Below are 14,138 nucleotides of genomic sequence, written 5' to 3'. Positions count from 1 at the left end.
GCATTTGAGAAGTCCAAGCAGACATTCATAGATATAGATTGACCTTAACTAATTAGATCTCTCAATGAAGGGCATATGATCAAGAAGCCAATTTGGGAGAAAGACAAAAATAAACAATGCACCATTGGGTAAGGTTGAGAAATCTTGCCATTGCTGATAATCGAATGATATATGACAGATATATCTAAGGAAGAAGTAAAACTTTAAATAAAAAAGTCTTCAAACAAAAGTTGTTTTTCATGGAAGCAATCGATACTTCCATTAAGAAACCAATACACACCTTGGAGCACGAATTGTCCTAATAGAAAGAACTAGATAAATGAGTGAGAAGCATTCAAGCATACAAGTGAAAAAAATGATACATCCTAAGCAAAATATGATATTTGAAAAGTCAATGATGAAGCAAGTCATTGATCATATGAAAAACAATAACGTAGAAGTATCCCTTCTATGCACGGTGTTAACTTCAAATCTATTAAGCACTAAATGGATTTAAAAATCAATGGAGATGCAGATATGTTATATTTACATATGAATGAGATATACAACTAGAGAAAAAAAAAATAACAGATGATATCGAATTTCAGCAAAGAGCACATACAAACCTCTGTAAATCTTCACAAGATCAAACATGTATTCACAAATTATAACAGCTACCGAAGTCCCTGATTTCCAGATCAGAGAAAGCATTGAATGTACTATTTCAAAAGATTTACACAATACTTTTTTGAAGCAAGAGTGTGTATGAAATAGAGTCCAAGTTTCGTAGCGGTTCTGCAACCATAAGTTGACATTGTCCCGAAAATGTGTTATGCCGGTAGAAATATAAAATAACAGACGATTTCGAATTGCTACAGAAAGCAAAAATAAAACTCTGTAAATATTCATAGATTCGTGCATGGTTTCATAAATTATAACGGGCACGAGTTCATGATTTTCAGATCGGGGAACGGAATTCACTATTGAAAAATATAATCGAGTAGGTCAACACTTGAAAGAGTTTCACAACATTTCCTTGAAGCAAGAGTGTGGTATGGCTTTGATGTTTCTCATGTATTGGAAACTAATGGAACAACATCATAAATGATGTTTCTCATGCCCCGAGAACTAATGGAACATCCATTAAGGCTTACATACAGACCTCTTCACCATTCATTAAGGCTTCCAAACAGACCTCTTCAACTTAAAAACAGGGAAGAAACAAAGAAAAAAACTGATTCCATTGGTTTCCTCTTGATTCAGAACGGCATGGATATTCATTTTCATGACAATATAACTAAAACCAAAGATAGATTAATAACTGAAACCAAAGAGGATATTCTCAGGAAATATCATCAACACTATTCATAATCATGACTGATTCCTCACTCTCAAATTAATAGCTCGTGAAGCCATTGCTCTCAAATTTGCTGCAGCCGAAGAGACCGTCCTTGTCTGCTCAGTAGGTGCCCTTGAAGCTCGCACTCTATTTCTTCCTCCAGCTCTAAAGCTTCTCATCAGCTCTTCCTGCTGCAACCTTGAGGCTAATGCTGCATCCACTTCCTCCTGGTTTACTTGTCGATAGTTATTTCTCCCACGCCTCTCTTGCCTTCTAACTGCTCGTTCATTTGTTCCCATCGTTCCCTGTTGTAGATTTGCAACAATGGTTACTTCCTGTCCTATTTCTTCATCGCTTGGAACTAAAATATGCCTTATTTGGGTATCTTCTGCTGAAGATTGGAAGGCTCTCCTGAAGTTTGCATAAGATGTGGGCCTTGCCAGTCCAATAGACCGAGTTGAGTGACCTTGCCAACTGACACCATTGTTCCTAGCCCCTCTGTTAGCTTGACTGATATAGGAGTTTGAGTTTTCTTTCTTTTGTCGATGCTTCGAGGCTGCTTCTTTCTCATTCTTTTCCTTAATCTTCCCAGCAACTTCTTTAGGGAAGAGAAGCTGAACTGTGTTCCAAAGTACAGTGTTGATCTGACAATTCTGAAAGTCCCCCCTGCAATGACAACCAATATTTTAGATACACTAAAAATACGTCATGATTTGAAATTCTAAACCCTTGTGGGCTTCAATTGGCAGGGGAGTGGTTTGTGGTAAACTTCCCTATATAAATATCAACCAAACTCAAGATTTGCAATTGCTATATAAAAGTCTCAAAGTCTTTATGGCTGACAATATAAAATTTGCTCAAGCTTCAATTTTTCCTGGACTGACCTCAATTGCTGGCGGCATTTAGGGCACCGTGGACCACATTTCTCGATTGCATCTTGCAAGCACATCTTACAGAAACTGCATAGAAGTTTCGGTAGACAAATTTGAGAGCAGCTCTAATATACACAATTCAGTAGAGATAAATTTACACAGTTTAGTAGAAATTTTCTTGCATGGTGGGACTGCTGGAGTTTTTTTAGCAGTAAAAAATTACCTATGGCCACAAGATGTGGAGGAGGGTTCGAAACAGATATCAAGACAAACCTGCAAGAAGATGGATTCTTATCAATGACAGTAAGCATAAAAGAAAGAATTCATACCAGTTCTGAAAACAAATGTACCATTATCCCAGACTAAGGTACACAATCGAGTTATGAAACTCCTTTTCGTTGAATAACAAAACAAGTACAGCACTCCCTTTTCACCTCAACTATAGCTTTCTATCAAAAAAGTTCCATATGTAGTTATTACATAACAATAATCATAGTTAAATTACCGCACAAGAAAGCTCTTCTTTCAATTGCTCCAAACAACTAGGTTTGGAAAGTCCCTTCTCACTTCCATATGGACTAGATTCGGCAGGTCTAGGAGATCTTTCCTTGCTTTTAGCTGGCCTAGGTTTAATTTTGGGACTGTCGCCTTGTAGCTTTAAAGGACTATTCTTTTTCTCATTATGTGCTGTAGCATCTGTAGAAGACTCATCTGGTATCGCATTCCCTGTCAAGGCCAAAGTTCTATATCAGTCAAAGATTAACCAAACATTAAAACAAGTTTCTTCTTATCTTCAATGCTTATGGCCTTGCAGTACATGCTTGTGTTGTACATAAATATTTGAACTCAATTTTGGACAAAAAATTGCAAAGCTCCCTTGTGATAGACTCTAAAGTGGCAGAACTGTGCATTTTGTGGAGGTATTGAGCAAGTAAAAATACCTATACCATCGTATATCAGTTTTCCAGTGACAGTACTCTGCATCGTATGGAGGTATTGGGCAAGTCCTAGGTTTTAGCAGCCCAATATCTATGCAGCCCAATAGCTTAAGTTGTTATTTTCTCCTTAGAGTGTTGGATTCAAACTCTCCAAAAGCCAAAGATTGCTCGTAACGCAAAGAATGGACTTAAAACCTATAAACAGTCGAACTTTTGGTGCAAGTCATTTGTCCCTGGATTGATATGGGAAGATCAAGCCTATAAACAGTTAAGCCTTTGGTGGAAGTCTCCTCAGTCCCTGGCTTGATGTGTCAATGTATTGGTCATAAGATGTGGGGAAATATGCTACATCAAAACTACTTGGTTGCTGGAATACTGACAAGGCTTGATGTATAAATATCTTGATAAAAAGACATAGGGCAATTCGCCACTCCATCAAAAAACGAGGAAAACAGGTCACTTGAGCAGTCTCAAAATAACTGGAATCCTTATCTTCCTTCAAGATCAGAGTGCTGGATTGTTTGGTGCTATATAACAGCCAATTGTTGAAATGTTGATTACATAACTAAGGCCTAATGAATGACTATTGTGTAATTTTGTCATAGCATAGGAGGCAATTAAATCTCTGTGTTGGGCATGCAAAGTTGCCTGAGCCTTTTGGGATTGGATCGTTGCTCAGTTCACAAAACTTTTTGTTGATCTCTTTCATTGGAAAGGGGATATTCTTGGCAAGGGTGGATGGTCTGACAGTATAGAAGAAGAATCTGGAATGCCATAAGATTGAAAAGCCTTTTCCTTTATGTGGAAAGGGCGATGTGGTACCACATTTGATGAGGATGCCAATTCCTTTCACTTCGATGAGATTGCAGTTTTTAAATCAGATTTGACCACACTGTTTTCTGCCAGAATGAGGATTTTCAGAAGTATATATATTCTGCCAAAATGAGAATTTTGGGAAAATACGCACATTCTCTTAAGATCGAGGTTAACTTTGCTATTTACCATGGGGTAGAATCTATAGACCTAAGCTTTAGGAATGATGCGTGATTCTGGTGTATTTCCCACTGTTTAGTAATGAATATAAGATGCAATTAAAAAGGAAAAAAGAAAACAACTACTTGATTTCATTTTGTATTGTTATGAAAAGTTTGGCTTGGAGTAATGAAATGCAGAATCTATAAACAGTGGTGACCGGAAACTCATAAGATATTGGTGCAAATCTCCCAAACCCCAGTGAGAACATGAATACTTACTAAGCATGACTTAATGTTAGAGCCCTCAACTTAGAGAGTTCAAAATCAAATGTTTACCTTGCACAAGTTGTGCCTGAAGAATAGGATTAGGTTCATTTGTTTGAGAGACTGGATTAGGTTCATTGCTTTGAGAGAATGGATCATCCTCCAGGCTGAGAGCTCCAACACGATGCAGGTCGATGGGATCAATATCTTTACTTTGCCTCCTTGCCCTTCGGTGCCTGAAAAAAAGAACCAAAGCTGAATTTATCAGCACCAACATCAATTTCATACTGCAAAATAAAATGATCACCAGGACTGCTCTGAAGGAAATTTGGAGACATTCAACCATGACAAATGATTTTTTTAGCAGCAAAAGGATATGTAGTGGGAGTCATTGAAGTGGTTTTCACTGTAAACCCCTGCTGGCAACTACAACTTATAATCTAGCATAAGTTAAGAAATTTAAGGCTTAGCAAAGACCAAGATATCCAAAGACATACCCATGATGATACATGGGACACCTACCCTTTTAGACTCATCTCAATGAGGCCTTTTAGACTCATCTCAATGAGGCCTTCTAGCCTCATCTCAATGAGGCACAGGCGCAGAACTCTCAAGACATAGTGTGAAGTTTTGTACTCAAATGCACACCTTAACCTAGGAGAGGGTGGACCACCCAAGCAACCATGTGCATTTATCTACACAAATACACGCCTTCATCCAAGGGTAGGGTGTCAGGTGAAGGTGTGCAAACCATTTTTTTTAAAAACATGATGTTTAATAAGCAACAGAACTACTTTTTAAGCCCTGGGATTAACTCTTTCAAAATTAAAATCAATAGAGAGCTGCTCATCATTACCTTCTTCCAGCGCTTGCTGGTGTTTTAGCCAGAGCAGGGGTTCGGGCCTCTCGCTTCCTTTGCCGTGATTCCCTAACAGGCGAATCCTCGACAACCAGAGATTCCAAGTTCAAATTTCCCAGAGAGGAGGACCCTTCTTCGAAACTCGCCAATAAGAGTGCCTCATCGTCCCATCCGGCCATTGCAGCCACCGACCTGAAGCCAGGGCTAAGAATATTCTCTCGAGACTCATTCAAAAGCACAGCGCGGGCACTCATAAATCCTCTTGCTGCTCCTCCTCCTCTGATATTCTCATTGCCCCTTGTTTGAAGATCGATCACTTCTGAAACCTCTGTTTTCTCAACAACCCCGTCCTCGCCCTCTGTAACTTCCACAATCTCAGGACTCTTCCCCACGGTTTCTTCTTCAATTCTCTCTGTAACGTCCGAGCTCTGCTCTTGTTGGCCCATGGCAGACTTCTTTGGTAGACAAACGCATTGCTGTGAGGTGTCTTTCTGGTTTAAGGTTTTGCAATCTGCGAGCTCGGACTGTTGGGTGGAAGCATCTTGTTGTAATTTCATTTCTGTCACAAGTGTTAGAGGAATACAAGTCATTTACCCTGAGAATGGAATTTTTAATTAAAAAGGAGAAAAAAAACAGAGCCCAGGAAAAAGAGGTGGAAATGTAGATCGAGATTTGAATATGAACTCTAACGGTCCTTTGCAACGGCTAGTATTTATCGTTTGACCTTTTGATTAAGACATAGGACTCAAAAATCACGACCTTAGCCTTATTGGGTAAAGTTCAAATTAATATTGCACAACTCAGATCCCTCCAAAACCGCTTAATAAATTATATAATAACATTTCTAGATTTTTTATCCCGATTAAAATGATTTAGATTGTTTTATTTTAATATTGTAAGATTTAATTAATTTATATTATTTAAAAAAATTTATGATATTTTATTACGTTGATAGTCGTGTTTATTTTGAAATAAGGTTTTGGAATTTCAATCTTATATAATATTGACGCAATATTTTTACTAATAGTTTTTTTTTCAGGCCGAAAAAAGTTATATTTCATTTATATCAGTAATATAAGCAAGTAACATAATATCAGTTCATCTGATAAAAGATATAAGATTGAGATTTATTTTAAAAGTAGTTATTTTTTTTTCTTTTTAATTTAATTTTAAAAATGTCATGTTTACAAACGTCAATGAACTCTTATTGCTTAGTGAATGATTTAAAAGTAGTTATTTTCTTTTTCTTTTTTAATTTAATTTTAAAATATCATGTTTATAAGGGTTAATAAACTCTTATTGCTTAGTGAATGATTTAACCACTCGTTTGATGTTAGTGCCATGATTGTGTAAAAATTTGGTCAAGCTTGGATGTCTTTTATAATAGTTTAATTCCTCATTTTTCTTGCTTTATATGTGTATTCTTTTTATAAATTATAATTATTATAATATAAATATAAATATAAACTCATAATTTAGTTAATTTTTATGGTTTGGTTGTTTTTGGGCAATGTGAGATGTATAATATGAAATGTTATGATAACTAATATGAATTGAAATTTTTTTCTCAAGAAAGGAAAATTAATAGGTTTTCTATTAAAATAAATAACCTATTACATATTTCAAAGTTCCAAAATTTTATCTATCCAATTGTCGAATATATCAGCGTTTTGCAAAAAGTATCATAACAAAAAGCAAAAATATTACAAGCATTTCAACATCATCTATCCAAGTCTTATGAAAAACATGCATTTAATGTTACTAAAACACTACAAACATATTGTGAGCAATGATGAAACTCTGTGAGTTGCACCCTGATAAACAAAAACCTAATATCACCATCATCACGAAAAACTTGTAAGTCAAAGAAGATAACCCAAACAACAAATTAGTCATCTAAGAATTATCCAAATTAACCATTGCACAGTCATACCAAGGGAATGGTACCAGTCTTCCTCGTCCACCCTAACAGATAATCTCATAGTGTATGCAACTAGGAGGAGATATGAGGCCCCACTTTGAAAGAGAGTCGATAGTAGAATTATATTCTCGATATACATGAGCAAACAAGATCCTATGAAAGTGCCTTTCATCACTCCTATCCCCCTCATCCAGTTTTGAATTAGAGGTAGAGCTAAAACATATCGGCCTCTAATCCAATTGATAATACCCTGGTGTCACCATATATGTTGATAGTGGTTGGATCAAGCATGCTTACATAGAATAGCAGTCCCCATAACACAACCACCTCGGCCTTTGTATTTAAGCCCACATCACAACTCTAGTAATAATTATACCACATTGCCTTCGATACATCAGTGTGGGCACCACATCCAAAAAATCTTTGTTGTCCAGCCCCATTAAAATATCCAACCAGATATTGAGCATAATGTGGTATATATGATATTCCCCTAAGTATTTGTACTATGACCCATCCACCCATACTCTTTATATGAAGCACAAATTGATGCACAAATGTTGCCAATGTCATAATTACATCCCTCAAAGACAACAACATTTATGCCTTTCCATATACCCTATATTATAAAAAAAGGAAGAGTCATATCAACATCGAATTGAGACAACCAACTCTCAATGCATTCAAGCATGGGCATGTAATACACCACTTATGAATTTTTAGACAGTGCAAAACCCGATCCCATGTGTCAATAGCAAATGGGCGCTTTATAAATCAATGAAAAGTGTCTTCATACCCACCTTGGCACAGATGATTGGATGTTTATTTACATTTACCAACTCTGGTTAAGGATATGTGTTTTCACGTACAATGTTACAGATGAAGTATGCATACCTCCATATACTTTAATTGTTAAATTGAAACAAATCTCTTATCTCATAAACAAAATGATGGTATACACCAATTTGGTGTTTAACTTAACCATGGTCTTAAAAATATATTATTATTATTATTATTATGTTTACCTTTATATATATATATATATATATATATATATATATATATAACCGTAACTTATTTCTTTATTTCTTTCTTGTAGTTACTATATATTCAGTAACTTGCCACTTAACAATGCTTATTGAATAAATTTGATGAGTAAAAGTGTATATTCTTGATTAATAATAATAATAAATAATTAATGTTCATGTGTGGGATTTATTATTTACATCCATACAAAATCAATGAAAGAAAGTAGAGACACCAACGTTACACAAAATAATTGATTGCAGATTATTAATTCATATACTAAATTATATTATAATAATGTTGAAATGATTTTAAATCTTATTTGAATAGTTATGGGTAACATAAATATTTTATTTTGATGACATAAAATTTTAAAATGTCTGATAAAGTTAAGGACAAATTTAATACAAACAAAATGAATAAGGAAATATTTATTGTAATGGCAACAACAACTAAGGGAACCTAATGTCTTATGCCATTATAGATAACCTACATGCCCCCCTCGCCCTCCCATCAACCCCTCCTTACCCACTCCTCAATGTTAAGATGGGCTCAACAATTATAATAATGCATTCGCAGTTTTCAAAGGCATCAACAAGTCTCATCATCATCATCAAATTGTGACCAAGACTCACATTGTAGTAAGAAAATCTTCCTCAATTTTAGATGCTTGTAAAGCCAGTGTATACATGATTTTAATATTAAAATATGTGCATGCTACCTCTAGAATCATAGTTTCCAAACACAATAGGAGTGATGGCATTCAAGGTAGTTTTGGATCTCTTAGTTAAGTACTGCATTGGTGATTGAAGATGAAATTAAATGTAGAACAAGAGTAGAAAGAACAAGCAGTGAAGAGGGTACATAATAGCATAGTTTTAGTGTTTTAATGCCTCTAAAGAAAAGAGCCAAAAGAATGGCACTTCTAAATCCTATGAGATCCAAGAGGTTTCATATTCTACTTCAATTGTGAGGGTTGAATGCATTATGCATGGACATGGATCAACAAATGGAAGTCAACGTCGATGTTTTCATTATTTCATTCTATCTAAATGGTTTGAGAGATTTATGGAGGATAGCATTAAACCTATTTTAAATGTTCTTGATGATTCCAAACACACATTTGTTTATGCTGTTTTTCCTTAGTGTTGGCTATGAGGAGTATTTATTTCACCAACATTGGTGGGGACTTGCGTTAGATTTGAACTTGGAATTAACCTTTTGGAATTCATGGCATATGGTTGGGGAGATCATTGTTAAGCCCTATATGAGCCTCATGTTCACCTAAAAACTCTTATTAAGACATAGATATTGAGTAATTCCATTTCTATTGTTATATTGTGTAGGTTAGAACCCCTCATGGTCCCATTTTATTATATTTGTATCCCTTGTCTCCTATATATATATATATATATATACACTAAGTAGACCTAGTCTTAGGATCATCAAATATTGTCTTGTTCATTGCATTTATTGTAAAAGGAGGTTTCTCCGTTGAAGTAGATTGTAGTTATTGGTTTCTTATCATTTTTAAGGCGCAAAGATCTTAACATTTGGTATTAAATGTATTGATTCTAGGGTTTTGTTGCTTCAAACAAGCCACCATGGAATTTTCACTATAATTTTTTTTTGGAAGGTTTTAGACAGTGAAACCTGGAAAAATTTGAGAAGACATCTCGAGAAATATCTAGTGCAAGGTCCATATCTTGGTTCCCTAGATTTTTGAAGATTTAGTCCAAGGAAGTTAGGGTTTTTGAATGCTCCTAAATTCTGTCTCAAAAAGGTCAGTTCAAAAATTTTGTTATCTTTTTTTTTGTTGTGAGATTCCAAATCATGGAACTTCGACCATGCTTGTGGTGAACTTATGGTCCAAGTTACATATCTTGGTTTGTTCTATTTTCAAAGATATGCTCCAAGGAATTTAGGGTTTTTGTATGCTCCAAAATTCAATCTCTAATAAGTCAGTTTGGAATTTTTGCGATACCTTTTTCCTATAAAACTTCATAAAGTAAAACTTGGACCATATTAAGGAGAAATCTTTGGGAATAACTAGTTCCATTTTGAGAATTTGGTTTGCTATTCTTTGGGAGTTATGCCATATGGAAGTTAGGATTTGTGAATAGCCATGAAATGGATTTTTAAACATGTTAGCTTAGTATTTTTGCTATATCTTCTTGTTTATAAATTTTCAAATTGTGAAATATTCAGGAATTTCAGGAGGCATAGAATTACCTCTGGTACAATTTCCAAAATTATATTTCAAGAATTGGACACGTAGCATGTTATACAATTTTGCTTATGGGAAGAGGCCAAAAAACAACAAGTTTTGGGAAAGTTACTATAGCATTCAATCGACACATCAAATATAATTCGCACTTGTGGAATTGCAAAAACTACATATCAAAGTATTGAATGAACTATTTTCAAATCTAGAAGGCCTCAAATCTCATAGATATATCAATAAAGCTTCAATGATTTTGATATTATCCAAATAAAGGTACATAACTTACTAGTGACCTAATTATTCATTAGAAGATCCCTTTTTTGTAATAAAGAGGGGGGCTCTTATTATTTCCTAACTGTTGGAAATAATACTGAGAGGGGGGGTGAATCAGTATTATCAAATTCTTTTGAATATATCTTCCTTATTTATACTTTGAATAATTCTTCAAATATTGATCATTACTTTGTATGTCAGAATCATAAAATAATGAGCAGGAACAAGAAAAGCAAATAGTCACACAAAAGAACACCAGATATAAGGTGGAAACCCAATGTGAGTGAAAACCACCTGCTGCAATATGTCTCTATCTTCTTTTAATAAGAAACTCCTTTTACAATGATTTTGTACTGGTGCAGTCCTTTACCAGTATGCAGGCAACAACCTGCAGAGAGCTACAACTCTCTCTCTCGTTTTCCAGTCTCTCCTAGAAGGGAGCTACAACCCCCTACTTCTTTTCTTTCAAGGACCACTTTTCATTAATTTTCAGACTGGATCCAAGAACATCAAAAAAAAAACCATCAACTACACTTGCATCATCAATCTTTGATTTCACCAAAGCCAACCCGCATACAGATCTGCAAATATTTCTTTATAACTTTGCAGTTGTTCCATACATCAGACATACCCAGATCATAACATGTGTAAAATAAAACATGCATCAATAATTCAAACCCAGATTATTAGATTTATAGATCAAGCGTATGCCACATATCACAGATCAAAATCATATAGAGATACCACTATTCCAGCCTTAAGATTTTGACCCATCAATAGAACTTATCCTTCTCCTTACGCTCAGGTTCCTTCTTCATTCAAATCCAGATCTGCACCATAACCCAATCACAATATTCCAGATCTAGCACTTTATCAGATATTCAATAATTCAGAAGATGCTTTGTCAAATGATCTCCTTCCTCTTTTATGGACTTAGTCCTTTCTCAATACCACAGTCCAAAACCATAGGATCAAAAAACTGTTGGACTAATACCATGAACCAACCATGAAAGTGCGTGAGATCAACACTTTTGGATGCAATACCACGGGCCAAAACCATAGGATCAAAAACTGTCGAACTAATACCATGAACCAACCATGAAAGTGCGTGAGATCAACACTTTTGGATGCAATACCACAGGCCAAAACCATAGGATCAAAAACTGTCAAACTAATACCATGAACCAATACTTGGGATCAACACTTCTGACGAGGTACCATGGTCCAAAACCATAGGTTCAAATACCAAGGACTAACTACCATGGACCAAAGGTAAGTTCTCCAACATATACGCGCTTTTCCTTGCATGAAAGTGCGTGAACTTTTTCTCTACATGCAATACCACGGACCAAAACCATAATAAACCAATACCACGAACCCAATACTTGGGATCAACAATTCTGACGAGGTACCATGGTCCAAAACCATAGGTTCAAATACCAAGGACTAACTACCATGGACCAAAGGTAAGTTCTCCAACATATACGCGCTTTTCCTTGCATGAAAGTGCGTGAACTTTTTCTCTACATGCAATACCACGGACCAAAAACATAATAAACCAATACCACGAACCCAATACTTGGGATCAACACTTCTGACGAGGTACCATGGTCCAAAACCATAGGTTCAAATACCAAGGACTAACTACCATGGACCAAAGGTAAGTTCTCCAACATATACGCGCTTTTCCTTGCATGAAAGTGCGTGAACTTTTTCTCTACATGAAATAAACTTTTCTCTGCATAAAAGTGCGTGAACGTTTCTCTACATGAAATAAACTTTTCTCTGCATAAAAGTGCGTGAACTTTTCTCTACATGAAATAAACTTTTCTCTGCCTAAAAGTGCGCGAACTTTTCTCTACATGAAATAAACTTTTCTCTGCATATAAGTGCGTGAAATTTTCTCTACATTATAATTTATTATCTGAGATGAGTGGGTTGCCATCAAGTACAACATATGTATCATAATGCCAACACTAACATGCTTACAAAGAAAGCTATTACACCAATTAAATCTATTGGAGGCCCATCATTGACTCATGAAGAAAAGGCTTGGAATTTAGGTTATCACAATTAGAAAAAAACTTAATGAAATGGATGATAGTATGTTGAAAAAGGTGGTTTTCTTACGTTATCAAGAAAAACTTAAAAGAGAAATGGAAAAGAAGATGAAAATAAGGAAGGAATAGAAAAGAAGTTGAATGAAAATGAGGAAGAAATACAAAACTCCATGATTGCCATGGGAAATCTTCTCTTGGAGAGGCTTCCTAAAAGGGATGTGGAGATCCAAAGAAATAGTGAACATGAGTAGAAACATGTTTCTCATAATCGATCTCATATGGGGTAGTATGTTATCACAATTGGATAGCACAAATTTTGAATTGTAGAACCATAATCATGAGTTTTCAATCCACGAACCACATCATCAAGGCTTCAAGCCAACACTAATGCACCTCTACATTTTGAAGATTGATATGAGGAAATTTGATGGTAGTGATCCTATAACATGGATATTTTAGATGGAGCAATACTTTGATCTACACCAAGTGGAATCCTTAGAAAAGGTAAAAATTGCATACATATTATTAGAAAAGGACCAACATGTATGGTATCAATGGCTTTGTGAAAGAAAAAAGGATTTTGTTATAACTTGCTCCAATTTTATAGAGGAATTAATAGCACATTATAGGGATATTAAGAGAAAGTACGCATTAGAGGAAATTTTAACCTAAAAGTGCCCATGAAATTTTCACATACATAATATGTAAACCCATCAAAATCCTTAAAATTTAAAAAGAGGTAAATGTAAATATTTTGGAGGGAAAAAAAATTGCTAATTTAATTGTATTTTTTACTTATCTCCTTATAGATTTATTGAAATTTCAAGTGTAGGCACTTGTTGGATACATAATTAAATTCTGCATCCAACAAGTACCCATTATGCATACTTTTGAGAAGACTCACATTGATAAAAAATGAAGATACATTAAAAAATTGTGTTCAACACATTTTTTCAATGTATCTTCAAATTTTATCAATGTGGGTCTTCTCAAAAGTATGCATAATGGGTATTCGTTAGATGTATAATTTAATTCTACATCCAATGCATTTTTACACTTGAAATTTGAGTAAACCCATAAGGAGATAAGCAAAAAATACAATGAAAAAAAATAAATTTCTTCTTTTCCCTCTAAAATTGATAACTATTATTTTATTATTTTACTATTATTTTATTATTTTTCCTTAGGAGGCCACTTTTAGGCTGAACTTTCATTTAATGCATTCTTTAGTCATTTAGTGAATCTTCAACAAAAAGGTCCAATTGCAGAGCACATTCAACAATTCCAAAAGTTGAGTCTCAGAGTAAGAATATTTCAGAGGATAACTTGTTATACCTATTTATGGGTAGTTTAAAGGAAAGCATCCAACATGAGGTGCATCTCTTTGAACCTAAATCTCTAGAGCATGCTTT

At 34.8% G+C, this 14,138-nt stretch overlaps 1 protein-coding gene across 1 annotated transcript; it reads right to left on the bottom strand.

Moving 5' to 3' along the window:
* Positions 1–931: 931 nt before the first annotated feature.
* Positions 932–5,876, bottom strand: LOC149261000 (uncharacterized). The gene is made up of 6 exons (XM_089421526.1): positions 5,223–5,876; positions 4,439–4,602; positions 2,696–2,916; positions 2,414–2,463; positions 2,203–2,277; positions 932–1,984 (listed from the first exon to the last, which is right to left on the bottom strand). The coding sequence occupies exons 1-6, from the start codon at positions 5,813–5,815 to the stop codon at positions 1,351–1,353; spliced, it is 1,737 nt and encodes a 578-aa protein (XP_089277652.1). The 5' UTR covers positions 5,816–5,876; the 3' UTR covers positions 932–1,350.
* Between the last annotated feature and the right edge of the window lie 8,262 nt (positions 5,877–14,138).

This window comes from Pinus tabuliformis, chromosome 6 (assembly GCF_031772625.1).
Source record: "Pinus tabuliformis cultivar Carrire ecotype Pingquan chromosome 6, CPIR1, whole genome shotgun sequence".
Taxonomy (NCBI): domain Eukaryota; kingdom Viridiplantae; phylum Streptophyta; class Pinopsida; order Pinales; family Pinaceae; genus Pinus; species Pinus tabuliformis.
Note: the sequence above shows the minus strand (reverse complement) of the source record. Positions and strands in the feature narration are given on the sequence as shown.